This window comes from Kogia breviceps, chromosome 6 (assembly GCF_026419965.1).
Source record: "Kogia breviceps isolate mKogBre1 chromosome 6, mKogBre1 haplotype 1, whole genome shotgun sequence".
In the NCBI taxonomy this organism is placed as follows: Eukaryota; Metazoa; Chordata; class Mammalia; order Artiodactyla; family Physeteridae; genus Kogia; species Kogia breviceps.
The window spans coordinates 2,903,084-2,930,571 of NC_081315.1; the positions used below are offsets into that span (position 1 = coordinate 2,903,084).

A 27,488-nucleotide genomic window follows, 5' to 3' on the forward strand; every position below is an offset into this window, starting at 1 on the left:
GGATGCCGGGAACAGCAGTCACAGGTCCCAGGCGTCGCCCGGTGCAGGCGGGAGGGTGGGCGAGAAGTGGCAGGGGGCCATTTCTCCAGACCCCTTGGCCAGCGTGGCTCAGGGCCTCCCCACTGATATGGTGGGGTCATGGAGACCTCGTGGCGACCCTTGAGGAGTGCGAGCCCGTCCCCCCCCCCCGCAAGGCCTTTCCACGGCCATCACGCGTGTTCCGGCCGCAGGTCCCGACTGCTGGTCTCTGGGGGACGGTGACCCAGTGCTGTCTTTTGCGGCACTGGGTGCTGCAAAGACACTGGGTGTCTTCTCCACCCATCCAGGGAGGGCATTTCCAGGCCAACTCATCCACCGTCTTGGCCGTTTAGTTAAAAAACCAAGCTTAGGAGGTGTGGGACCAGCTCCTGGCCTTGTTTTGTTGGCTTTGTCCCACTCCTGTCCGTGGCTGGCCGTGGACCACAAGGTCTGGAACTCCCTTTCAGAACCAATGGAGCAAAACCCAACCCACTCCTGATAAACTAAGGTCGCTCCTTATCTGGGTGAGCCGAATATTTTTGTGAGTTTTACAATCAGAGGTCAGAACTCTTCTTCCTCTTCCTACTTTGCGGTACGCGGGCCTCTCACCGTTGTGGCCTCTCCGGTTGCGGAGCACAGGCTCCGGACGCGCAGGCTCAGCGGCCACGGCTCACGGGCCCAGCCGCTCCGCGGCACGTGGGATCCTCCCGGACCGGGGCGCGAACCCGCGTCCCCCGCGTCGGCAGGCGGACTCTCGACCGCTGCGCCACCAGGGAAGCCCCGTATTCCTACTTTTTAAAAACTCAATTTGCTTAAACTGAATCCTTTTACATTTCTTTGGTGCGGAAGTGAGCGAATACGAATATGTATCCTTCCTTCTTCCCCAGGAGGAGGCGTGCGTGCCCCAGGGTCTGCACCCTCTGTGTGGACTTGGCCGTGGGACCCGGTCCCCCGTCGTCGTCCTCCCGTCGTCCCCCCCCCCCACCCCGCCCCGTGTCTTGCTGGGTGCGTCGAGCAGGAGGGATTGAATTTGCCCCGCCCATGTTCTCTCCAGTTGTTTCTAGTTCTCTGCTTTTGGCACGCACGCTGCAATCACATGTCTGCGTCTGTTTAGTTCCAGAAGCGGGATCGGAGTTGCAAGGTTAACGACCCTGGCGACTCTAAGAGCTGTGGGACCAGTTGCCCTCCGCCTGAGCTTGCACCGGTTTGCACCGGTTTGCGCCCCTGCCTGCATTTCTCTCGTGTGCGCTGTCTTACCTTTTGGATCTTTGCCGGTCTGATAGGGGCGTGACTTTAATTTGCTTTTCTCTTTCCAAGAGTGAGAGTTAGCATCTTTTCCTGTGTTTGAAGACCATCTTATTTTTGTTTTTCTGTGAACTATCTGTATCCATGGCCCACCTTTCCATTGGTTTGCAAATCGTTATTGATTTCTGGTTATTCTTTATCTATTAGGGAGATTAATCCTTTGTCTGTGATACGAGTCGCTGATGTTTTTGTGAACTTTTCAAAAAGCACTTGATCACATTTTTTCTACACAATTGAGGTCATACTATATACATAATCCCGTGTTCTGTTTCTCAGTCTTAACACTGTATCATCAGCGTTTTTATTTTTCAAGCGTAGCATTTCTTTAGACCCTGAGACTGAAACGCAGAGGGATGTCTTGGGATGCGGAGCGTGTGGCGCTGAGTGGTTTGCTCGTGGTGTGGAGGTGTTGGCCCGGCAGCGCCGGGAGAGCGGAGCTTGGGGTCAGGAGACATTGGTTCGAGTCCCGCCTGTGCCACTTACTGGTTCCAACCTTATTAAAGTCTCCTAATTTCTGCACAAAATAGGTGGTGTGGTGCCACCTCTCACAGGGCATCTGTGGACGCCAACTCAGGCACGCATGCCAGAAAGGAGTTAGGGGGGTATTTCTTGGGCGCCCTGTGGTTCTCACCACCAGCCTCCCTGCCTGCACCCAGACGTCAGGCCTTCTGGACGTAGCATCTCCAGTCTCTTGAGATTATGCAGTAAAATGTACAGTTATGTAATACGGCAGAAATCAATTCAGTACCGTCCTGGAATGGTAATCACAAACTGAAAGCTGTAAATCGGTTGGATAAATGAGAAGGGACATCACTTTCTTAGAAGCTTCGTCCTGTCTTTGGGGGAAGCAAGGGGGTGAAAAGGGGCAGGAGAATGGGGCGTATGGATGCTGAGAAGGAAGCTCAGTAAGTGTCGCTGTCTAAGGCCGAACTACGGGCTTGAAACCGAATCTGAAGGCCTTGAATGCCGTTTCCCAGAGGGAGTTCGCCCACTGCCTCAGGCTTCAGCTTCAGAAGCTTCTTGGAGCAAACTGTCATTGAGGTTGTTGGTCTTAAGACAATACTTGAGTCTCCGATGGATTTAAAGAAAGAGTGTTCCTGCTGCATTCCTCAGTTTCATTATTTGTTTTTAATTTTTCGAGAGTACAGTCATATGGTTAAATATTCAAAAGCTACAGTGTCTTTTTTTTTTTTTAACTCTTTTATTTTTATTTTTTGGCTGTGCTGAGAGGCATGGGGGAGCCTAGTTCCCCAGCTAGGGATAGTGCCCCCTGCAGTGGAAGCTCAGAGTCTTAACCACTGGGAAGCCCCCAGAGCCGCAGAGCCTTAGTGAACAGCTGCAGCGCGCTCGCCGGCTGCCTGGCCCCGCGGTGAGCGCTCTGCGGCCAACCCTCAAGTCGTTCTGCGGGGGGGGTGCCAGGCCGCACGGCCGGGAAGAGGCAGGGCGAGGGCGCAAACGCAGGCTGCCCGGCCCCGAGCCCGCAGCCCCCTCGCTCTGCGGCCCCGGCAGGCGTGCGTCAGGTGGTGTCAGGAAGCCCCCCCCCCCGTGCCCTGGAAGGAGGGGCCCACTCGCTTCTCTCCCCCGACAGTGCAGCCCTCCTGCTCCAGATGCCACCAGTCTTACAGCTACATGTCTTTCTAGACATACTCTGTGCAAATACAGTAAAATCCAGAGTTTTTCTCTTGTGTCTCCTTTTCAAAAATACATACGGTAGCTTTCTATACACAGTGCTTTATACTTCTTTTTTCCAGCTAAAGTGATATCCTAGCGCGTATTCTGTCATCACCTGAGGAGAGTTCCCCCTCCGGGGTTGTATCTGTGTAGCACCTCATTGTAGGGACGTACCATCCCATGCTAACACTTAGCTCCAGGCCTTTACTGCTCCAAACGGTGCTGCAGGGGATCCCTTTTTGTGCATAATAATCAGTTGGACCAATGTAAGGTGATCTGTAGGATTAATTCCTAAAGTGGAATTGCTGGGTCAAAGAGTATGTGAGTATGTGTGTTTGTACGCATCTCTCTCTCTCTCTCTATCTCTCTCTCTCCCCCCCACTCTCTCTCTGTTTTCCTTATTTTGGCCCCTGCCCTGCAGCACTGCCCTCCCACTCCTCCCCCACCTACTCGCCTATACCCATCTCTTCTAGGGATAATATTTTACGACCAAAGATAGGTACAGCTTCTACTTACTTTGACTTTCCCATTTTGTAAACAAAAGATCTTGTGGAGAGAATCATGCTTTTAACCTCTGAAAACCTCTAGAAAAACTGACCTCTAGAAACCTCTAGGGAAAAAGAATGATTACCTTATCTGTGTGCAAGTTAAATGGATTTAGAATTAACTCATGTATAAGGCTATGTCTTGAATATTTACTTCGAAATTCATTCACCTACCTGTTATGAGTAAGACAGTTTCCCTGGGTGGAGGGGAGGGTGGGAAACCTTCCCTTCAGGAAAAGCTATGGAATCATGTTGATGCAAGTTAGCTTTGAACAGAGGTGAAAATTACATCTCAGCCATCCTGGGATTAGTGAATTAATGCATGCGTGGAGGTGGCTCGCAAAGCTGCTTTTTAAAAAAAATAGTTTCCAGCTTCTAGACACAGGAAAAGAATTAATAGTGCTCTTTTAAGAATCAAAGGAACGCTTTTGGAAAATATAAGCCGTATTTAGAAATTCTGTAAGTTTTTCAAGAGGAGAAAGGGGAGAGCCTGTTGAGAACCGTAACGGAACCTGGGAAGCCAGCGAGGGCGGCATCCTGGCTGGTGCGGCGCCCCTCAGGGACACCTGCCCGCTCGGCGTCACTCTTGCCTCGAGAGAACTTGCGCTTTCCCCTTCAGACTTTGCCAGCGATCTCTGAACGTTCTGTCGATTCGAGGTGTGTTTGTGCTGCTTCTGTATCACAGAGCACACTCCCTCTAGGAAGGCGAGGCGTACCGTGCAGGGATGGAAGTGAGTCCACGAAGGTGGCTGTCCTCTTCGTACCCGGCTGAGGTCACCTGTTCTGAGTTGTGCTCTGCACACCCAGTAGATGGTTTGTGTCAGAGTCGGAAGGCCGGGTCCTTGGAGGTCATTCTGGCCGCGGTCCGTCACTTACGGAGGAGGGGGCACCGGGGTCAGATGCTCGTCCGGGCAGGGGGCCAGGCGTCTGGCGTGCGGCCTGGCCCCGGCCAGGGGCTGTGGGTACCCGGAGCGCCCTGCAGACCCCACCTGCTTCCGAGCCCTACCCGATGTCACCCTGAACTCGGGAAGGGTGGACGGTCTTTGTCTCTCCTCTTCGGTGTTTCACAGCTCCCTGCTCGTAGCTCCCGAACCTCAGGCCGTGTGGTGACTCATGATGTGCTGTGTTTGCTGTGTGAACATGTTACGTGAAGGCTGTGTGGTTTGAGCTCGTGACCGACGTGGACATTCATAGCGCTGTCTCGGCGGGAACCGCGCTCCCAGCCGCCGGCCGCCTCCCTACGTGTCGGCCTCCACCGCCAGCTCGTCAGGACCGCTCGTATCTGGGGTGACGTGGAGGGGACTTCTGGCCTTCCCTCGGACATAGCAAGCAGGAACTGGGCGGCAGCCTCTTATCCTACAGTCCCCAAATCCTAAAACCTCTGAAAAAAAAGTTGAAACTGACCTGAACTATTTATAAGACTATTTATAGTCTCTTGATAATCCGTTGAGCATAAATATTCATCACTTGGGCTGGTGAGATTCTAATTTGTTCGACGTTGGGGTTTGATTACACCTCAGGCCCTAAAGGAGCTGTTATATAATATGTGATACAAGCTTCTTTCTAAAATAAAAAATAAAAAAAATCCGAATTCTGAAACATGTGGACCCAAGGATCTCAGTTAAGGGGCCGTGTATCCGAACTCGCCTTTGAGGCCTGCGTCACGGTTGTGAAAGCACCTTCATCCTTATCCTCTGTCTTTCCCAGCAGCCCGGTGAGGCAGGTGAGGGCCGCATCCGGGGAGAGCTGAGCTTCGGAGTCGGTGGCTTCCCAGAGCCACCGGGGGTGAAAGTGGCCGCGCTGGATTTGGGAGCTCAGTCTACCCGAGAGGGTCACCCATTTTCCAGGTGTCACGTCGTCTCTGACTTCGCCCGACGCTTCGCCCCCACTAGGCGGACTTGACCTCTCCTTCCTCCTGTAGGTGTTTATCTCCATCCCCGTGACGGTAGCGTTTACTGCTCGGTCCGTGCGTTGGCCCTTGCACGTCGGATTGTAGGCATTTTGAGGGAGGCACCGATTTCATGGCACCTGGCCAGGCCGGATGCAGCGTGGCCGCTGGGGCTCAGGTTACAGTGCTCTAGCCAAGCCAGGCTGCAGACAGCGCGGACTGATTCTTTCAGTCCGCGTTTCTTCTACAAAAGCAATAAAGGATTTACCTTTATTTATCACCTGCTTTCTTAAAGACAAAAAAAGTTGCAGCCAGTATCCAATATAAATTTCTTCTGGGGGAAAATAACCGCAGGGTACGTTTAATTGGAATCGTTTAAAAAACTGTATCTTTAGGTTCGTATTATGTATTAAAGCTCCTGGTGAGAATCTGAATCTTTAAGTACTATTTCACTATGCTCTTGACCCCAGGACAGCAATTCAGAGGTGAATTTTTATGTATCTCTTCTGAAACTAAAAACCAGGCTATCTGTGGAGCTGAAGTTGTACCGGGTGCAAAACAGAGGAAGAAAGACAAATCAGCTAATTAGCTCATTACTTTTCCTATTAGCCGTCTTCCTGAGCTACTAACCTAGCAAAAAAGAAACAAAGAATCCCAAATATGTTACTTCCATGTATTGATATAATTTCTTTTCTTGCAATCAAGAGCTTGCTACAGGGCGGGAAGTAGCACACATTTTTGCTGACACGTTTGTGCTGAGGGGGTGAGCTCTGATCGCCATCTCATCAAGCACAACTTCCCTTTTTCCTCCGCCCTGCGGACCCTGTATTCTCCTGGCGGGAAGCGTCGCCATGAGCACCGTGGGCTCATGAGAGCAGGGGCCGTGGTCCGCTCACGGGCCTGGGGCCGCTGGCTGGGTGGGTGGATGGTGTTTGCCAGTCTGTCTTCGTTGTGATCATCGTTGGTTTTGTTGATTCTGTGGTGTTTCATGTTCCTTTTTCTTGGACCATTTAAAGTTCCCCATCATACCTGACTCTTGAAACATTCACATTCTCAGATCACAAGACTGTCTTTCAACTCCGCCCGAGAACTTGACTTTGACGAGTTTTGTGTCCTTGCCTGAGAGCCAGAGGAAGAATATTTTCGAGGTCTTCTTCTCTCACAGACTGTGGTTCCACCAGACGTACTGAGCCCACTTCCAGCCTGATTCCTGCGAATGTTCGGGGGAGGAATCAGATGCCCACCCTGCAGGTCCCAGGGGACAAATCACTGCAGCAAACCTGACACCTCCCGGCCTGGTCCTTGCCAGCTTGAGGCCTGGAAACCCTGGGTGCGCAGGTCAGGGCCCCTCTCCATTTCCCAGAAGATGGTTTCTCGGGCAGCTTCAGTCCCCTCCTAGCACAGGTCTGATCGCGTCAGTCACTCTCTCAGGGGGCTGGAACGGCACACACCCCGTTGCTTGTGGAGCGGACACACGTTCCTTGACGTAGCAGTCAGGGTCCTGCTCCGGAAGTCCTGAACTTCCCAGTTCTGTGCGGTCCCGCTGCACGAGCCCTAGCCTAGCCTCCCAGCCCTGGACGCCGTGCCACTCGACCGTGGGCCTGTGCCCTGCCCTCGGCCTGCAGCGCCTTCCTGCTCTCCATCACGCCCGAGCCTGGCCGCCCCTCGCTCCTTCCAGTCCAGATGTTGCTTCTCCCGGGGACGTCGCCTGTGCCTTGTCCTCCTGTTTTCTCTGGTTACCCACGTGCCTGCCTCTTCAAGTTCCTTAGGAATAAAGACTTTTTTTTTTTTTTTTGCGGTACGCGGGCCTCTCACTGTTGTGGCCTCTCCCGTCGCGGAGCACAGGCTCCGGACGCGCAGGCTCAGCGGCCATGGCTCACGGGCCCAGCCGCTCCGCGGCACGTGGGATCTTCCCGGACCGGAGCACGAACCCGCGTCCCCTGCATCGGCAGGCGGACTCTCGACCACTGCGCCACCAGGGAAGCCCGACATTTCTTATTTGTAGTATCCACCCCCTACCCACCGAGGACCAGCATTCCTTGTCTTGTAGCCCACAGCTCCAATCTTTGCCCCTGACATCACACAGCCATCTTCCCTGTGTCTGTGTCCAGATTTCCCTCCTCTTAGGAAGACACCAGTCCTTGGATCAGGGCTCAGCCTGATCTAGGACGGCCTCGCCTTGATGACATCTGCAGAGACCCTGTTTCCAAACAAGGTCATATTCACAGGTACCAGGGATTGGGAACTGGACATCTCTTTCGGGGGGACACAATTCAGCTGCAACACATGGTTATACCTGCCTTAAAGACAATTCTGTTTTCTCTACTTAAAACCATTTGAACTATTATTGCTTGTCACCTTTCAAGTAAGTGATTGAGACTTTGGTCCCTCGCTTCCTGCTCTTGATGATCAGTTCCAGAAATAAGATCTGGTTTAGTTCCATCTGGGCAAATCTTCACATCATGGAATTTTAAAACTGGAAAGGGTCTATCTAAGCACTTCTGTTTAAATTTTACAGTAGGGAAGGGTAGACAGACCATCTTATTTTCTTGTGCCTCAGGTCGTAGAGCTGTGACCATGAAGTAGACAAATAATTCCGTGTCCCCCGATGCCAGGGCCAGTGTTCCTCCCTTGCTTTCAACAAAAGCCAAGACACAGGGTGTTTCTGATGAGAGTAAGTGTCTTTTCAGCTGCAGCCAGATATTTTATGGCAAAGGCGCAAGGCTTATTTTTCAGCCTCTTGCAATCCCGCAGAGAGTCGCCCTCAGCAAAGCTCCAGGAACCGTGGCTGGGGGTTGGGGCGCGTGTGGGCGCGAAGGGAATATGTGTGGCCGTGGTCACAGGTGACTCGAGGGTGGCAGGGCAGAGCCGCGGCGTGCCGGGGGTCCGCACCTGAGCGCCTGTCGTCCTCGTGACGCACAGCGGGACCAGAGCCCAGGTGGGGCCCAAGCTTGCCTCCTCCCGAAGCATCGTTTAACCGCCTGCATTTCCTGCGTTTCCCGTTACGGGTGACTCGACTGTGACTCCCTCTACTAAGGTCAGAGACGGGGAGACGCCAGAATTACAATTAGCTGTTAAATCAGTGACGCTGTTCACGTGCAGGAAGGGGAACAGAGTTTTCCTCGTATTTTAGGAAATGCTTTTTAAAGTATTCGGATGATCAAAAAGTTGGACCATCTGACGTACGTGGTTTTCCTTTCCCATGTCTTTTCTTTGCATCTTTTTAAACTGAAAAATAACATGAAATGTTTTATAGGGTGTTGTGATCATTATTAAATTTTAGCTCTTCCAGAGGGGCCGCCCTCGGTTCGACTGACGTTTGAGTCACCGTTAGCCCTCGGAAATAAGGACTGAGCAGGTTGCTTTGTAGATGATAATATGCTGTTCTGACAAAATTTAATTGTGGGGGCAAAGCAGATTGAGCACGAAAGCAAAAAGCCATTAAATCTTTGTCGCTGTTTCGCTGACAATGACCTTCGACCTGTGTGCTGTGCGTTAGTAATTGCAGAGGGTGTTTTTAATGACCAGGTGTAAAATGTCACGGTTCCGGGCACAGGCTTCGGGACTCGTCGGGCTGGGGCGACAGAGCGCTGCCTCCGGAGCTGTGCTCCCCGGGAGGGGCTGGCTGGCGGCTCCCCCCTGCTTCCTCTGGTGACTCGGTCCTCGGGTCAGCTCTCGGCTTGCGACGCGACAGCAAAAAACAGGCCCCGGCTGCGCGGCCCAGGTGGCTCTGGGGGGGCGTGTCCAACCGGCCAGGCCTGGATCGAGAGCAGGAGAGAACAACTTCTGAAAGAAACTTGCCGAGTTGTATCAAAACCGGCACCAAGGGTGCTGGGCCTGGCAGCTTAGAGCAGGGCTGTTGAGAAGGTGCGACCAGAACTTGACGTTTTGGAGGCTAGGATTTGGACAGCAGATCTGCTCCCCGAAAAGCATGTGCTCAGTGTTAACTACCAGGGCCTGAAAAGGAAAGGACCAGTGATGTGCAATTCGTGGTTGGGGACCAGATGCTGTAGTGACGTTTCTAAAAAATCGTTAACACGGACAGTTCTTTAGCTAATTACTAGCATCTTGGAGCACTGACCTGCGTCAACCGCTGTGTAAAGCACTTTCATTTAATTCCTACGGCAGCTTTGCGAGCTTGGTGTTAATATTTCCGTCGCACTGATGGAGAAACGGGATCTCGGAGGGTTTGGATCTGTAGCCGTATGTGTCTGACTCCACTCTGTGACACCACCTCTGAGTTTTACAGCGTGATGTTGTCTGTCCTCTAACTCTCCATCTGTCACCACCTTCCTCTTCTGTGCTCGCAGCGCCTGGCACCCGCTGGCCTCCGTCCACACTGAACCTGCCGCCAGTACCTGTCCCCTCTCCTCCCCCTCGGCTGCTCTCACTCTAGCCTTGGTTTGAAGGGCCCAGACGCTTAAGAGTAAATTCTACTTGGCCTTCCTGCTTCTAGTCTCAATCCACCCCAGCCCTGTTTTCCTTAGAGCTGCGAGTCGACCTCTGGAAAGTGCAGGCGGTTTGTCGACCTGCTCCCCTGCGCTCGGGGATGAGCTGGCCCCTGCTGCCACCTGCCCCCTGCCCGCCTTTCCGGGCACCTCCCCCGTCCCGTCCTCCTCCCGCTGTGTTCTTCACGCCCACACGTCACCTCGCTTGAACTCCTGCTTCTTCAAGTCATGTTAAAACGTCCCTTCCTTAAACCCTAGGGACTTCCCTGCCGCTCCCCGCCACCGCGTAAGCCTGAAAATACGAGTCCTACCACATCCTCTTCTTTCTTGCACTTGGAGATCTGTACTTACACATGACGGCTCGCCCAGTGTTCCGCACTGAACTGGCTCCTCCCTGAGGGCAGGGACCAAGGCGGCGTAGTTAAACAGCTGCTCACTCTCCAGCTTCGAGCACGGGCACTGTTACACGGCGGCCACTCAGGTCTGGGCTGACCCGTTAACAGACACATAACTGAAGGTGCCCAAAGCCGTGCATTTTGATGGCTGCCCTTTCTTAGCCCTCACGTTCTGATTTCACTTGTTGCTCGAGGACGAACCTGCGTTCGGGGCACTTTTGTCCCAGTGGCTTTTGGTTGCCTTTATTGCAGATGGTCATGGTCTGCCATTCAGACGCTGTACCGCGAGGCACTTGGTTTTCCAAACTTCTGCGTCAGACCAGCCACAATACCAGAAAAGACTAAGTTTCCGGAGATGCGATCCCTCTCTGTTTGTCCTGAGCCTGGGTGGGTGAGAGAGGAAAAGCGAGGGCTCCCCTGACTGGGTGCAGATTCCTGGCCCGATGGCGCAGAGGCTTGAATGCTCCAGAGCCTCCGACCTCAGCTGTGACACCCTCAGAACCCAGGCGCCGGGTTCAGCTCCCTCCACAGCCCTGGCCGCTGCCGCCTGACGTCTCTGCCCGAAGTTGCTTTGGAAGGAGAAGCCCTCTCTCCAATGGTTTATCGTCTCAGGCGCCTTCCCAGCCTTGGTCACGGGCCCATCGGAGTCCACGGACAGGGCCGTGTGCCCCGGTCTGTGGGGATCGCGCCTCCCGCACACCGGGGCTTCCGGGTGCAGGCGGACACCGGCTGGGAGACTTGTCTCTCCGCGACCATCCCGAGCGTCGCCGCTAACACGACTTCTTTCTCTCTTGTGAATCCACAGTTGGTCCTGTTCGGAGTTGGACCTGAACGAGATTCGCCTGATAGTTTACCAGGACTGTGAAAGGAGAGGCAGACAAGTCTTGTTTGACTCTAAAGCTGTTCACAAGGTTGAGGAGGTGGCTACTCAGGTAGGAAACGTGGGTTTGCTTTCCTCCTTTGTGTGTGTTAGTCCGTCGCCTGCTCTTTGGGCTGAGTTGCACAGAGCCGTCAGTGGTTCAGAGGAAACACGGGCAGAGGTTCTTCCACCCACCCCATTTGCGTTCTTATTAATATGCACGGCTGAGCCTGTTAGCAAGTCATCGTGCAGATGCTAAGCATCGTGCTTTAGGTGTTACCAGAAGCGAATTTGCTGGTAAGTTGCAATCCAGTGGGATTTTGATGCCAAGTGTGTGCTGTTAATGGGAAAACTGAGAATGCTAAAATTCATGAAGCATTCGCCTGAAGGGAAGGTCTGGTATTACCCATAGATAGTGAGGGGTGATACATAGCACTGGGTTAGACAAAAGTGGAGCGCTTTCCTTGCCACGGGGCTGCAGGGTGCTAACATGCACTGTCGTCTGCAAAAGGGCCTGCAACCCAAGCCTGTTTGACCAAGGAAGTTTTATTTCCTTTTTATAGTGGAGGGCGGTGTGGGGGTGGTAGTGGTGGTGATGATGACGGTGGTGATGGTGGAGGTGAGGGTGGTGGTGGTGATGGAGGTGATGGTGATGGAGGTGAGGGTGGAGGTGAGGGTGATGGAGGTGGTGGTGACGGAGGTGATGGTGACGGAGGTGATGGTGGAGGTGAGGGTGGTGATGGTGGAGGTGGTGGTGACGGAAGTGATGGTGGAGGTGAGGGTGGTGGAGGCGATGGTGACGGAGGTGATGGTGGAGGTGATGGTGACGGAGGTGATGGTGGAGGTCAGGGTGGTGGAGGTGATGGTGACGGAGGTGATGGTGACGGAACTGATGGTGGTGGTGATGGTGGTGAAGGTGGTCGTAGCGCTGGTGGTGGTGGTATGGGGCATGGGGGTCTGAGAGTGGGTACAGTGGGGACAGAGCGGCTCTCGATCCCTCGGAGCCAGAGTGGGACAGGCAGTGATGTGTCCAGGCAGCAGCAGGGTCTGGTCCTCCCGGTGAGTCTCCAGGATGGCCATCCAGTGTACTGCTGACTTGTCACTTGTCATAACCTTGACAAGTCAAAGGTTATGCCGATGTCTACAACTTAAATAAATCCCTTCGTGTTCCTTCTTTTCACGTTCAGTAACCTGATACCTGGGCTGACCGAATCCTGGCGGTTTAGAGAATGTGCAGCTGAGTAGCTGAATAGTTTATGTCAGGGTCTCTGTCTCGTCAGGGCTGAGGTCTCGTCCTGCTTCTGATATGGTCGTTTTGCAGGAAGGAAGTGTCTGGTTAAAAGCGGTTTAGCTGTGCGGATCCCGTGGTGTTTTCACGTGGAAGCTGGCCAGGTAGCTAATCATTACAGCCGTTGCTGGGCTTGTTAGGTGGGTGGCTGGAGCGGGGGCGGGGGGGGGGGGGATGAGAAATCTCTCGGTGATTCCCCGAAGGCTTCCATGGTAGATTGGTGTGAGTTCAGGTGAGCCGGCACTCGGCCCTTTGTTTGGTGGGCCGCACACGGCTTCCTCCTGTTTTCCCACATCCCTTCCTGTCTCCCCGAGGCCTTGCACAGATGCTGTCGTTGCTCAGCCACGCTCCGTCACTAGGGTTCCTGACGGTGGTAGCAGGTGGAGGGAAAAAGTTCTCACCGGTTTGCAAAAATAACCGGAATCCTGTCTGTAGGAGCAGCGATGACCCCGGAGTCTGGAACGGAAGCTTCCGGGGACGCACTCATTTCCTCACAGAGGCAGCTGGGCCCGGGGAGGCTTGGAAACTGCGCGAGGCCGCAGAGCGGGTCCAGCGGGGGCTCTGCTCACTGTACCGGCAGCTGTCGCGAGGCGCAGACGGCGCGGCCACTGGGCCCCGCGGTGTGGGGTGGGTGCGGACCGCGGGTCACTCCGGGCCCTGCAGGGCTGTGGATCGCCGTCCCGCCCGCGACCGCTGGGGGCAGGCTTCCTGTTCCCCTTCTGTTCTTCCCCCACCTTCAGCCCCCCGCCCCCTGGGCAGGCACGAAACGTCAGGAGTCAGCAGCAGGCACGGGACTGCAGGCGTTTGCATTCGACCGTCAGTGTGACTGTCACACTGGCAATTAGATAAGCTGCACTTGTATTCACGTTTTTCCAAGCAAAGCTGCACACAGAAAAGCAGAGAAGACTCAGGATAGAAACAACGTATCGCGGAGGGTACGGGCTGCTTCTCTAGGGAGTAGTGTATCTCGGCCGAGGAGGAAGGGAAACGTTAGTGAAGGTGTATCTTTATGCTTCTGTGTCGCTGTCATAAAAATCTGCCGTGAGCTCCACGTAGGGAACGTGTAGTAGCTAACCCTCTGCAAGCCGTGACCTTTGAAGGCCGTGTTGCCTCACATGCTGTGTCATCACAGGAGCCCCTGTTCCAGCATTTCGCCCTCGTCTTTCACAAGCTTGACCTCATGACTTTCTCTAAAGCCGTGCAGGGGGAGGTGTGTCACGGAAGCACATGCCGGTCTTTCCAAATGAATAAATACTTCTGCCTTCTCGATTCTGTTTGCTTGGGGGAAATTTAAATTGGAAGCAATGTCTGTATCCTGTCAATCTTATTATAGATTGTGACTCTACACACACTACTAAAGAAACCCTCTAATAACCAGGACAGAGGTCAGATCTCATCGAGGAGTTTAAAGTATGAAGTGATAGTTGAATTATTTAAAGAGAGTGTTCTTGGGGACTTCCCTGGTGGTCCAGTGGTTAGGACTCTACGCTCCCAGTTCAGGGTGCCTTCAGGGAACTAAGATCCTGCAAGCCGTGTGGCCAAAATAATGACCATAATCATAAAATAAAGGGAACAGTCTTCATACATAACCCACCACCTCTACCACCCTTCTCAGCGTCTGCCTCTTCCAAACGTTACAGGCTCTCAGGAGCCACTCTTTTGTGCCCGTTAAAAAGAAGACAGCAACACTCGCTTGTTCTGTGCGGCTGAGGCTCAACGGAACAGCACGACGTGAGCAAGGAGCCCCCCGTGAGCGTGTGCTGGGGAGCTGGTGCGCTCAGCGGTGGTGGTTTCTTTACCCCCCTCTCCCTCTTCACCCAGAAAACGGAGGACGTCCCCACGAGAACGCCAGCCAGGTGCTGTCAAGGAGGCGGCAGCGGCAGCCTCTCTCCCCACGGCTCTTCCGGGGGATCCTTACCGCACACCAAGGAGCAGCTTCCAAAGTACCAGGTACAGCCCCCCTTGTGTGCGGGATACCCCGCAGGCTGAAGCCGTTTCCTGCCATTTCTCCTCGGGGATAATGGCTGCCGGAGGGCCCCGTCCCCGCGGTAGGAGACTCGGTATCCAGAACCCGTCTCAGTGCTCTGTGATGGCCTCTATGGGAAAAGGATCTAAACAAGAGGGGGTCTGTGTATCCGTGTAACTGATCCACGGTGCCGTACAGCAGAAACGGACACAGCGTTGTACCTCAGCTCCACTCCGATAGAAATGGAACAGATAAACACAAACCCCCCCAAAACGTGCTCTTAGGTGTTTCAGGCCAGTGCTGTGCTCACACTTTGGCTTTATCTCTCGATAAACTCTACAACGGAGCAGCGGTGATCCAGTGTAACACACACCGAATGAAGAGAAGTCATGCAAAGGAGGTAAACCCTCCTGTTTTGCCTCCTTGGTGGTCAGAACCAGATTGGTGCACATGTGTTTCCCAGTTTTCCTGTCAGAGCTCTGAGGATTCTGGGGATGAACCTTGTCATCCTGAGAAACAGCGCTTGCCAGTGGAAGGGGGAAGGCCTGTACAGGAGCGGATGGAAAGGCAAGGCCTAACCTGGGCGTGAGGTGCGAAGGGCTGATACATTGAGAAATACTGGCCGGCTGGGCACGGGGAAGAGGCTTCATAAATATTGACTAGCAGAAAGGGACTGCCTGATGGAGGGTATATGAGTGTTTCTTTTTATTTCTGGAGCTGTGAGGAATTTTGTCTACCGTGTGGCTGGCACAGCAGCGCACGGGAGGTGTACACCGGCAGCCACGGGCGTGTAGAAGGCGGTTCGTCTCCCGGTCGGGATCGCTGCTGTGCGCCTGCCCTTATTCCACAGAGCTGCCAGCTCTCCAAGCAGCGTGTGGTCACAACAGCATAGAGTGGAATTTTCAGCGAGTTGAGAATTGCAGTTGGCGCGTGGACCTTATACCCCCAGAAAAAGCAGGCTCAGAAGTGGAGGTGGTGGGTGGAAGTTATTCACAAAGAACGTGAAAGCCTGTTAGTTTCTGTCTGCAGGAGGCGAGAAGAGGTTGGTGGGAGGCTCGTTAAGTCAGGCGGATAGATGTCTGTTCCTCTTTCCTCCTTCGCAAGCAGGTGTAAGGAGGTGTGTATGTGTGTGGATATATACGTGTATGCCTGTGGATTTGGAGTCGAAAGGCCGATTGCCACGGTTTTGCTTGGGTAGAAGGCGAGGCGGCAGACAGTCTGGCTGGCGGCCTGGGTCTCAGGAGGTGGAGGTGTGGTTTCGGTCAGGCTGTGTGGGTGTCGTGCGCACTGGTCTGGCTGGCGCTCACATCCATCCTCGGCGTGTGTCACCGCCACTTACAGTGGGAGCCGAGCGTCCTGTAGCCAAACGCATGCACCTGGGCGTCATCATACGTTCACGGTGCGCACAGCGTTACATCATGTGAGTGAGGGCGTTCGGCTTCCAGCCGCCTGAGCTCCAGGGGGGTCCGGGCCCCGAGACGGAGGTGTGGGGGTTCCCGTCGGGAATCACCGGAATCACAGCGGTGGTTGAGGACGCAGACAGTGATAGGAGGGCGCTCTGAGGAACAGCCCTGTCCGCGGGATGACGTGGGAAGGTAGAGATTTAAAAGGGAGAGCAGGGTGTGAGGGCGATCTGGCCGCGACATCTGGCACCCCACTGATCGCCAGGGTTGATTCGGCCGATCGGGCTGGCTCGGCGGGCGTCCCCGTCCTTCCTCACCGTCCCTGGTGCGCCCCTCCCGAAGCTGCGCGCTCGGTCGGAGAGGACGACCTTCCCCGATAGAGGAGGACCGTTCTTCGGTCGAGGGTATACGCGGAGCTGCGCTCCCCTGCTAGAACCTCCAGACAAGCTCTCAAAGCCCATTTGTAGGAGAACGTAGGGTAGTCGAGCTCCCAAGACTCCAGACACATCCAAATGAGGCGCTGCACGTGGCAGTCTGCCTTTCTAAAAAAAATAAAAAGTAATTTAAAAAATACAAAAAGGAAAGCAGTTACATGCATCAGATACCATGAGACATTTAATAAAGCAAACTGGGAAGCGCCCATTGGCTGTGACAGGAGCCGTTTGAATAGCAGGGGGTGGGGGAAGGTGCCGTCCACCCTCTGCGGTGACAAAGGGGACTCCAAAGACTGGTCAGAAGCTAGGGGGTCGACAAATTTTTAAATGTTTCAGTCCAACTTTGGGGTGAGCAGACTGTCCGTTATCTTTTGGACCCACGAAACGCTCCGCACACCGACTGGCATTTTTGCTCCGTGCGCTGTTGCTTTTGGCTGGATGTCACTTCAGGTTGTGTTCTTAGTCTCAGGAGGAGTTACTCTGCCTCCTCCATCACTTAACCTTTCTATTTAGACTTTGTAAACGGAGACGATGAAAGTCGGTGTTTCTCATAACCAGATTAAAAATGGGGCTTCCCTGGTGGCGCAGTGGTTGAGAGTCCACCTGCCGATACGGGGGACGCGGGTTCGTGCCCCGGTCCGGGAAGATCCCACGTGCCGCGGAGCGGCTGGGCCCGTGAGCCGTGGCCGCTGCGCCTGCGCGTCCGGAGCCTGTGCTCCGCAACGGGAGAGGCCACGGCAGTGAGAGGCCCGCGTACCGCAAAACAAACAAACAAACGAAAAAACACAAAAAAACCCAAACAAACAAATAAAAATGAACTCTGGTAAAGTGCTTGCATCCTGTACGAGGATATAGTGTATAAAGAAGAAATCGTGAACATTAGTGATGATTTGGGGGAAAAAGTAGGCAGTCACCATTGTAGATTAAGATTGTAAAATGATCAGTTGCTGCTTTGAGAAATGGTTCTAATTACCAACAGAATTGCACATTATTTTCTATCGTGTTGTACTCGACACGATTTTGGTTTCTTGCACGTCTGGTAGTACACGCGACCCGCCTCTGATGTCAACATGCTTGGGGAGATGATGTTCGGCTCGGTCGCCATGAGCTACAAAGGCTCCACCCTGAAGATTCACTACATACGGTGAGTTCGGGCCACTGCTTGTGAGACGGGGTGGATTGGGGATGATGACTCCATTCAAATATGCGCAAGAAAGTTATGCAGTAAAATAATAATCTAAACTTTGTCATCTCATATTTGCTAGCACTTGATATCTTGTATATATCTTTAGCAGTTAAAATAGTCTGACATTTTCTACATCACTCTGACCTTGAATCAGCTTTAGCAGGACAAAATCCTAAGCTTTAGCTAAGTACTGTAAGTGAAAAATGCATACCAAAGCATTTTGAATACCTGCTAGGTTAGGAATAGCAATACTTTTAATCAGAGTTATTCAAATATTTTAAGTTTAAAGTCAAAATGTCACAAATTTTCCGTTTTCAGATTAAAATTTGTCGAGATTTTTTCCTTGTATTGAGATACATATTTTTTCGTACTTTTTTAAACCACTGAACGCATGCCGAGTTTTATTTTTGTTTCTAGGGAACGGTGTCTAGAATAAAAGTTTCTGCAAAAAGCAGAATGTGCCGACATTAAAGAACACGTTCCTTTTCTGCATGTCAGAGTAGACTTTGACTCGCTGGAGGCACAAGCTAGACGACGTGAGAAAGGAAAAGCCTTTCCCCAGTCCTGCACTTTTAGCCTTTCCCTCTGCTCAGCTGCACCGCGTGGCAGGTGAACAGCGTAACCTGAGAAAAAAACAAACTTCTGCTTTGCAGTGTTTCTGCTAAGCGAAGTTTGTTCATCTGAAACGTTTGCTCCCAAGGAAAATGGCCCTGGCAATGTCTCCATAGCTCTCTCTCTCAGGGTTTTAACATTCTTGGAATTTTAAAATGATAAAATTAGAAAAAAAATCTAGGCACCCCATTGATACAGTGATTTGAAAAATACACGTCTCATTTTCTGTAAAATAAGATATAGAAATGAATAAAAGCTTCAGAAAAAGTTTTCAAACCCCGCCCCCACCAAAAAAAGAATACCATGCATCCCTCCCTCATTCTGTCCCTTTGTTTTTTTTCTCCAGTTCCCCTCCACAGTTGATGGTTAGTAAAGTCTTCTCCGCCAGAATGGGCAGCTTCTGTGGAAGTACAAATAAGTAAGTGTGGGGTCTTCCCCTTCCCCTCCCCGCCCCCCCAATTTTACAAGTGGCTCTTTCTGGATAGAGTCATTCTTTGAGGGCCGTAAGGCTTTTTGGGGTGAGACGCTGCATGAGTCCACATTAACAAAGGGGTTTTCAAGGTGGCCTTTGTCCAGTACGTAGTGAGTATGAAAAGGCCTTGGACCTCATCAGGTAGCCTTAGACGAGTGACCGTCTCCATACACACGTCGGGGGTCGTCAGCTGTTAACCTACTCTGTTCCTGCTGTGACAGTCACCACGTTCTCCTTCCATGGAAAATGAAAAGTGAAGGGGGAAAGGATATTATTTCATCTTATAAAAAACAGTCCCAGAAATTCCCTGGCGGTCCAGTGGTTGGGACTCCGCGCTTCCATTGCCGAGGCCCGGGTTCGATCCCTGGTCAGGGAACTGAGATCCCACACGTGGCTCGGCCAAAAGCAAAACAAAACAGAACAGAACAACTCACCTGTCAGTCTGCTGGTTTATTTATTTCTGAAGGAGTGAGTCACAGGGTGAGTTTCCCAGGATGCTCCTGAATGACAGGAGGACCGTCCGTCTGAGCCATCCTGTGGCCTCTGTGGCCGCTGGGGACTCAGGCTGGGCAACATTTTGATTTTCACTCCCGAGCTTTTTTCCCTCTTAATTTTACACTTCTGTGTGGACTAAGAACACTTAAATGTCTAACTTAACTCTTACTCTGGCACAATTGTTCGTATGTTTTGAATTTTTCAAGCAGAGATATTTCATATACTTCTTCTTTGAATAAAACAACAGAACATGTATTACACTTGGGTAAGTTTGGAAGAAATGTTTATTGTAAATTAAAGGGGTATTCTTAGGAGTCAAATGAAGGCTGTTATTTTTTACAGCCCTAGGAAATTAAAAGTATGTTCCTCTGCAGATTTGGGTACCTTTGAGTAAGTCTGCTTACTTTTCAACAGAATAACGAATTTACTTTTTTGAGCATTTGACACTGGATTGTCATGACTTAAGCCAGTATAGAAATTGATATTTATTTTTTTGTGAGTTATTATTTTTCTGACCCTTGATATTACCTGAACATTTATTATACTAACTCCCTCTAATAAAATAATCAAGCTCAGATTTAAGCAAAAATTATTTTGGCTTCATTATGCTATATTATCCTCGAAATCTTTATTTAATTTGTTAACAAATACAATAAATTATTAAAAGCTGCTTCTCTCACATGTGTTTATGAGTAATTCTAACTTTTAAGAAGTTGTGAAATCAAACTCGTGTAAGAATCATAATTTCTGTTATATGCTCCTCCTGAAAAAGGTTGCCGAATTGCTCATGGATGTTAACTAAGGGTTAAAATGAATTTCATTTTGAGGGTTTATGTAAAATTACCCTTGAAATGAATAGCCATATCCTAGGTGTCAGTCACCAGAGGAAGATTTTAGAATTCGGTGTCCCTCATTACATAATATTGTGAAATTGTTTGGAATGTGTCACTTAGTTTTATAGGCTGAGCTACCTCCCAAAGCCTCTCTTGTCTTTTCCCGCAACAAATTCCCCTGAAGTTTAAGTCTCTTTGGTAGACGTGAGACTTTATTAATTCATGAAGAAAAGTTGCCTGTTAGCAAACAGCTTTGTTCGCCCCTTGATGTTTTTCTCCTCTCTCTCCCTTCCTTCCCTCTCTGGACTTAGCTTGCAAGATAGCTTTGAATACATCAACCAAGATCCTAACCTGGGGAAACTGAACACAGATCAGAACAACCAGGGCTCCTGTCGTACTGGAAGTAACCTAGGTAAAGCCTGCCACGGACGCGGGGTCTTGCTCTCCGGGTCCCGCCGTTGTGGGTGTGCGCTTTGCTTTCTTTGAGTTTGTGGTGGTGTTTTGTTTGGGCATCATCTTTAATCCGTGTTTATTTCTGTGTGTGTACTTTGTCTGCCCCCGTGTGTGTCTCCGCCCCAGGTGTGCTGCAGGGATGCGGCAGCAAACTGCCACCGGGGGCGGCTGAAGGAGGACCGCTCCGGCTCAGCCGCAGTGCCTCTTTCTTCGCAGGTTTGTGTGGAATGCTGAGTGCGCTGCGGCCCGCACACATGAGTAGATCCCGGGCAGGTTCTTAGAAACAGATCTGTCGGGCGCCTCTCTAGAAACCCAAGGGGCTCCTGAGATGTTTAGTTCCCAGTGCTGCCGAGCACCTGGCTTTCTGAAACCTCCACCCCACAACCCCTGTTGGAAACGTCTCTGCTAATACCCCTGTGGCGTAAAGCGAATTTGGATCTGAAACGAGCCCTTCGTGTTTCTAAGAGGATAACATCTTCCGATTTTCCTTGGCCTTTTCCGCTGCCGTGAACTGTTTCTCTTTGCCGTGGCATCTTTGATCCATTTTTCGCCTGCACTGTGTCTTCAAAAGTCACTCTAACAAGAGCATGGAAGACCGGCCTCCCCCTCCCCCTTCCCCCCTCCCCCCTCCCTCTCTCTGTCCGTAGCATTTAAGTAGTTCAGAGGTGCTTTCCAGCCTCTTTACGGCTGTAGCCACCTCCATCTCTGGGTAGGTACATCCTGAGACCGGCCTGGCCTTCTAGCCCAGGCCGTCGAATGTCTGCCGCGGGCTGGCGTGATTAACTACTGTGGGAGCCTTCATTGCTAACATGAGGGGCCGTGTTTACCGCGGACGGTATTCTGCATTCTGTTTTCCACCATAGCTGAAATATGCTAGGCACCCTAGTTAACTGACTGACACCCTCCTGCCTACTTCCGGGTGACGATAACATGTTTATATGCTCTCCTTAAAATTGTGAAAATAAACACGCTTCACAGAATAGCTGGCAAGTATAGTAATCAGGCAGAGCAGCGGGTTTCTCGTGCACCGTAAAGCTTACGGCAGCGACGTGTGAGCTCCCGTGTAGCGTGTAGCTCAACATGTACACACTTGAGGCCAACGTGAAGCATTCCTAGAAGTCTGCAGCCCTCTAGAGTGTTTTCTTAGCAGGTCTACAGTAGTGCTGTGCACGGGTGTATATGGAAAAGAGGCAGAGGAAGAGATATTTGAAAATGAATACAAGTGTTTCTATCTGCCAAGATAGGGGTTATAAAACACAGAACTCCCGGTTTCGGCACCAAAAAAAAAAAAAAAAAAAAAAAAAAAAACGCACACACAGAAGGGTTTTTTAAATTCCCGAAATGGTTTTCAAGCCTTTCTCTTCGCAAGGTTGCCTGTAGTTACTACTGAAACTGATTATAAAGCATTTTGAAGGTACTTACTATTTTGCAGTATTTCAGTACATTGAAACTACTGAAACTACTGAAATGCTGTTTAACTACTACTACTGAGGGAAATGGCTGGAAGTATCTGCTCGAGGATGTCTGCTCGTCGTATGGCGTGTCCTCACAGCCGACGACTCGCCGCTCTTAGAGGCGAGCGTCCCTCGGAAGAGCCCCTGCAGTGCTGCCGGGCGACAGGCACGGGCAGGTGGTCGCCGGCCTCCGCCCGCCCCTCGCCCGTCTTCTCCGGAGCGCACTCCGCCCTCCCACCGCCCCTGTGCGCTCGCGCGGCCCCCGCCAGCAGCCGCGAAGCGAGGGCAGGCGGTCCGAGCAGCCCGCCCCTGCGAGCCCCGTGACCAGGTCTCCTTGCCTCCTGCAGTGCACAGCACTCCGGTCGACATGCCGCGCAGAGGACAGAGCGAGGACCGGGACAGCGGCATCGCCCGCTCAGGTACGTGCTTTCCTCTTGCCCGCGGCGCCCGGGGAGCGAGCCCGCCCGCTGAGATCCGGTGCGACGTGCACAGGGACGGCTCCTGCCAGACGGACGGACGTCGAGCCGCGTCCCGCTGGGAAGAGGGGCGCCTCCTTGAGCCGGTGGTCCCGGGACCTGCTGAGTCCTGAGCGTCCAACCGGGGGAAGTGTCCACGGGAATCCTCGCGCTGGGACCGTGGGGGCTGCCCGCTGACCTGCTCGCTCTCTCTTCTGTCCTGGACCCGTGAGGCTCTAGATTTTGTCTCCCGTATCCCTCCCCTCCATGTCAAGTTGTGACTGAGCTTCTTGAGCAATAGACATTGACTAGAGGCCAGACAAGAAATTGAGGCGAGGCTTTATTGGGGCCCCTGCTGCAGCATGAGGGAAGGAGAAGGAAGGACAGGTTCCCTTGCTGGCTCGGGGAGGGCGGTGAGCTGGTTCCTTATAAGGCGTGAGGGCAGGGGTGTGTCCAGGGGCCAGGCCGGAGGGGCGGCTCAGGTGGTCTGCCCGCCCCTTAGGTGGTGCTGAGTGCGGGCGGCCTGCGCAGCGCCCTGCTTTTGCTCCTGAACCCGTTTTTGCTCCAGGCTCTTCAGAAGCGGCAGCTGGGTTTTTTGGTCTCTTTGTATCTTTTGTCCATAATGTGCCCCAACTGCGCATGCCCCCGGTTATTTTTAGTGCCTTATAGTTTCTTTGTATCTGTGGGTGGAGGAGAGGTGTGTCCAGGCGCAAGCCCTGCAGCAGAGGGTCCCAGGTCCCAGCCTGTGCACTCCACCTCTGAATTGCTCCTAAGACGAGTGTCCCTTGCCCTTTGAGAAGCGGCACAGTTGAGGGCCGCGTCTGCATTGAAGTGAAAGGTCGGATCTGAACGGTCGGATCTCGGAGGAGGGGGCAGAGGTGAACCTGATGCAAGTGAGCTTTGGCTTTGTCGGCAGCTCGGCCCCTGAACCCGCCCTCTCTCCTCCGAGGCTCCCGCCCTCCTCTCGGGAGTCCGGGCTGGGGGGTGGGGAGGTGGGCTGGCTGCACGGGGCGCCCGGGGGCCCTCTGCGCCCCTTCCGTCCTGGGAGCCTCTCTGAAATCCCCGGGCCAGCCTCCTCACGTGGCCCGCACCGTGTGGACCAGGGTCCTCGTCCTGGAGCGGAGCAGCGACTCCGACTGTTTGACCTGAATTTGCAGTAGAAGACGGAGAGAAATTACAGACATTGTTTATTCCTTTTTTCTGTCATTCGTAACTTCCTGTCTGAAGAGTTGAGGGACGGGGAAAGTGTCTTAAATAGTTTTATTTTTCAGAACAGTTGTAGATTTGCAGAGCAATCCAGACGGTAGTAGGGACTCCAGTGTAGCTTCCCTGCTGTTTACATCTTAGTCAGTAAGACGGGGCGGTCAGTTGTCATGTCTCTTTGACTCTGCTCGGCTCTGGCAGTTCCTCAGACTTGCTGTGTTTTGTGACGACCTCGACAGTCTCCAGAAGGAGCAGCCAGGTACTGCGTAGAATGCCAGCTGTTGGAATTTGTTTGATGCTTCGCACGTGAGTGGACAGGGTTTTGGAAGAGAGGTCACGGAGGTTCAGTGACATTTTCATTGCCCCCAACCAAGGGTATGTGCTGTCGACGTAAGTTAGGACCACTGATGGTGGCCTTGGTCACCAGGCTGGCACAGTGTCTGTCTGGCCTCTCCCCGTCTCCTGTGGGCAGGGCCCTGCGTCAGCTACTTGGAGCTCTTCTGCAGAAGAGCTGTCCTCCTTCCTCATCCGTCCAGTCAGTCAGCCGTTCATATCAATATGGACTCAGAATGCTTACTTTACACTTCAGGTCACCCCGGTACTGCTTTATTTTGTCACTCACGTGGCTCCAGCTTTGGCCATGGAAGCCGTGGACCGCTTTCCATTGGCTCCTGTGTTCCTTTAACCTATCCCACTGCGTGCGCGTGCGTGCGCGTGCGTGTGCGTGCGCGTGCGTGCGTAGCGCTTCCTCGCTTTCTGGCACTACAGGATGCTCCAGATGTGCCTCGTGTATGTCCTGCCCCATCCCTAGAATCAGTCGTGTCTCCATGTTGCCCTGTCCTTTCACTGGAGACAGAATTAGGTCCCAGGGTCTGGACCCCACATATGCTTGTTGCACCCGGAGGGCCGTTTCTCACCGGCCCTCTCGGCCAGCAAGCAGGAGTGTGGGTTTGTGCCGGCTGTGTGTCTGCGTGTCTCTGTGCGAACTGCTGCCGGCGATGCCTGCACCTGCATTCAGCGACGCGTGAGTGCTGCTGATTTCTCCCTTGCCCGCCATCTGTGAGCCCGTGGGCCGTCCCACCCTCCCCGCCTGGCTTATCTGCAAACCGCCCCCCGATGGCGGCTCCCGGCCGGCCGTGCTTTAGTTAATGGATTCATTGCAGGGCATACACAGCAGCGTCAGGGTGCTTACCCCAGCGCTCCTGTGGGAAACGCCTTTTTAAAACCAGAGAGCAGTGCCTGTGTGCAGTTCCTCTGACCTTTCGTTCCCCAGACTTCACTCGTTGCTAAGGTTACCTAGGCCGGCGCCTTTGGAGATGGGGAATGTTTGCAGCTGTCAGTACCAGGCCAGCAGAAGCTCTGAAGTCACAGCTGACACCAGTTCATCTTCATGATGAACTGGCTGCATGACGGCTGCCCCAAAACTCTGAACACATAAGTCACATCTGAAGAGTGACTTCAGAGTCTTTTTCTTTCCCAGTAGTTCAGTAAAGAAGTAACTTTAGAAAAGCTTCTGTGTTTGTTTGTTTTTCGCTTTTTAAATCATCCTCTGCAGAGAGGAACTCGATCCGGAGGAGGAGTCTGAGAACACACGGCACAGTTCCCCGCGAGAAAGACAAGACGCCGAGGGTCTCTGTCGCCCTCCGCCAGCCCCTTCCCCGCACCTGTCTTCCGCCCACGTCAGGGAGGAGTGTTGTGGGTGCTGACCGCGTGCCCCTCGTGCACCGCAGGCCCCGGGGCTGCAAAGCGCTGTCTGGGTTTGCACTCCCGAGGGCCCTCTGTTGTAGGAGAGCTCGGTTACCGTGGTGGCTTCCACAGTTGGGCCAGTTTGCTACAGTCGAGGTGAAGGGAAGGAGTTGGCAGGGTAGCCCTGAGTCAGGCCGTGAAGCCACATTTACTATATTTATTGAATAACGACCTTGTATCCGCTAGGCTGGCAGGCTCTGCCGGAATTGGGGCGATGTAGAAGACGAGTGAGCCATAGCACGTGCGCTCGGGAAGTTCCGTGTAAACCCAGAGTTAAAGCAGTGGGCGAGGGGCACCGCCTCACCCGCCCTGTGGGAGCTGGGCCTCGGGGTGGGGGTGGCGCCCAGGTCAGGGGTGTTCGAGGGACCACAGCCGGGAGGGAGGCAAGTACTGCCTCAGCGTTTAGCAAAAGCGCATTTCTGAAGCTCGTTTGCTCAGGCGTATGGGTCCTGGGGCTGCCCAGGTAAAATGTGCCCGCAGTGTCGGGGACTGGGGGGCAGGTGGGCGAGCCTCATCACAAAAGGGACCAGCGCCCTGTGAGGACTTGGACTTAGTCTTGTTCGGGGGCAGCTAAAGGGGGAACCTGATTGGCTCCATATTTTAGGTCTATTTGGTGCCTCACCAACTGCTCCAGAAAAAACTGCACCCATATATTCATTGCTGAAGTAGATCAGTTCGGCAGGGGGTACAGGACTGAGGGAGGTGAGCAGAAGATAGATATTTTTCCCATTAATTTTTTCTCCCCCAAACTCACCGCTGTGTGTGTGTGTGTGCGCATGCGTTTGTAAAGCTAGTGTAAAAGGATTATCTGATTTAGCATAAAATTTTTTAAAACAGTTCACTGTTTTTTTTTCCCCTCTTTCCCTTTTTAGAATAGTACCTGAGAAGAATATCCAACTTTTTTTCTCGGTTATTCAGTAGCTTACCGTAATAACAGAGAGGAAATCAAATCTTAATTCTGATCTATGCCTTCATGCATTTTACCCTTCATGGTAAATGCCCCAGTGCCTCTTTACATAGCTTGTCACACACACAGAATAAGGAATAGAGCAATAACAAGAATATCCAATTTACTGCTTTAATGGGTTAGACTATCTATCCACCTGTTTTTTTTAAAGACACTTCCGCAGTAAAGGAACAAACTCAATACCAAGCTCCCAGTGTTTTTTACATAGAGTATTAGCAGCTTACTCAACGGTCTTTGCCTTATTTCCTTATTTCCTGATTTTTTTGTATTAAGGAAGCCAAGTGAGGGAGACATCTATAAAATCTGATGTTCATCTTCATAGACTTGACTTATAGCGAGTCTGAGAACCATTTTCTAGTGTCTTTGTGGAGGGTGAAAACTAGGAGTAGGAAACACGATGAGCTGCTGTCACTAGCAGAACATTGGAGGTGACCTAGATGTTCATCCAGGGCCTGCTTAAGTCACGTTCGCCCCACAGAGCAGCCCCACGCGGTGGCTGGAAGGGCACGGCAGCCTAGCAGGCCTCGAAATAGAACAGTTCTCTTAGATATATTTCTAAGTGAAAAAGAAAAGTTGGTCAGCAGTGACTTGCAGTAATCGGTCATTTATGTTTCAAGAGAAAAAGGGCATATACAAGATCTCTCTCCACATACAAAGATAGAAAAGCATGTTCATAGAATGTGTCTGGAAGAGGTCCCCCCGGGACAGGGATGGAGGGAGTGCATTCTCATTCTTTTCTGGAGACTGTGAATGTGTCCTCTGTGCATATATGAATCAGAAAGATAAATTCACTGATAGATAAATTCACTGATAAATTCACAACTAGGTTATTTGAGTGGCTGCTCTTAGCAATGTTCCAGTGAGGTCTCGGGAGAGAGGGGGGATGGGCTTCAGCCGTGCCGGAAGGAGGTCGTGGCGGGGCTCGGGGACGAATGGGACACAGGGCATGGCGGCGGGGACAGAGGGTGACTCTCCAGTTTCTAACAGGACGACGAGTGGGCGTGCACCATACAGGGGGGGCAGGAGGCGCCTGGGGAGACGGGTGTTGAGACAGTGTCTCGGTCAGCAGTGCCCGCAAGTGCTCCGGCCATGAGCAGTCAGCGGAGTTGAGAAAGAGGACACGGGCGGGGCAGAAGCTGCAAGCTGGCAGTCGCGGCGAGGGGGAGAGGAAGGTCCAGGCAGCTGGGGTCGGGACCCGCCTCCCAGCCGGGTCAGCCAGCACCTCCATCCAGCTGCTGGCTCCCTTCCCCAGCGGCACACTCAGGTCACGGGCAGGAAGGTAATGTCTTCATTCTCTGTGCCCTGGAAAGCAGTAAGACCATCAGTGTTAGGAGAACGTCTAGCTCGTATGTTCAGACACGTTTATTAAGTGCTTTACGGCCAGCCTTCAGG

General features: G+C 52.5%; 1 protein-coding gene across 13 annotated transcripts in view; it reads left to right on the forward strand.

Moving 5' to 3' along the window:
* FNIP2 (folliculin interacting protein 2) overlaps nt 1–27,488 on the forward strand; it is a 218,059-nt gene that overhangs the window by 45,372 nt on the left and 145,199 nt on the right. For 9 of the 13 annotated variants that reach the window (XM_067035449.1, XM_067035450.1, XM_067035444.1 and 6 more), the window contains exons 2-8: nt 11,076–11,202; nt 14,239–14,367; nt 17,264–17,364; nt 18,365–18,436; nt 20,130–20,230; nt 20,398–20,487; nt 22,073–22,144. In XM_067035449.1, coding sequence (XP_066891550.1) covers nt 11,076–11,202; nt 14,239–14,367; nt 17,264–17,364; nt 18,365–18,436; nt 20,130–20,230; nt 20,398–20,487; nt 22,073–22,144 — 692 coding nt within the window. The remainder of the gene's footprint in view (nt 1–11,075; nt 11,203–14,238; nt 14,368–17,263; nt 17,365–18,364; nt 18,437–20,129; nt 20,231–20,397; nt 20,488–22,072; nt 22,145–27,488) is intronic. The other 4 variants (XM_067035451.1, XM_059066811.2, XM_067035455.1 and 1 more) reach the window with 1 other exon arrangement.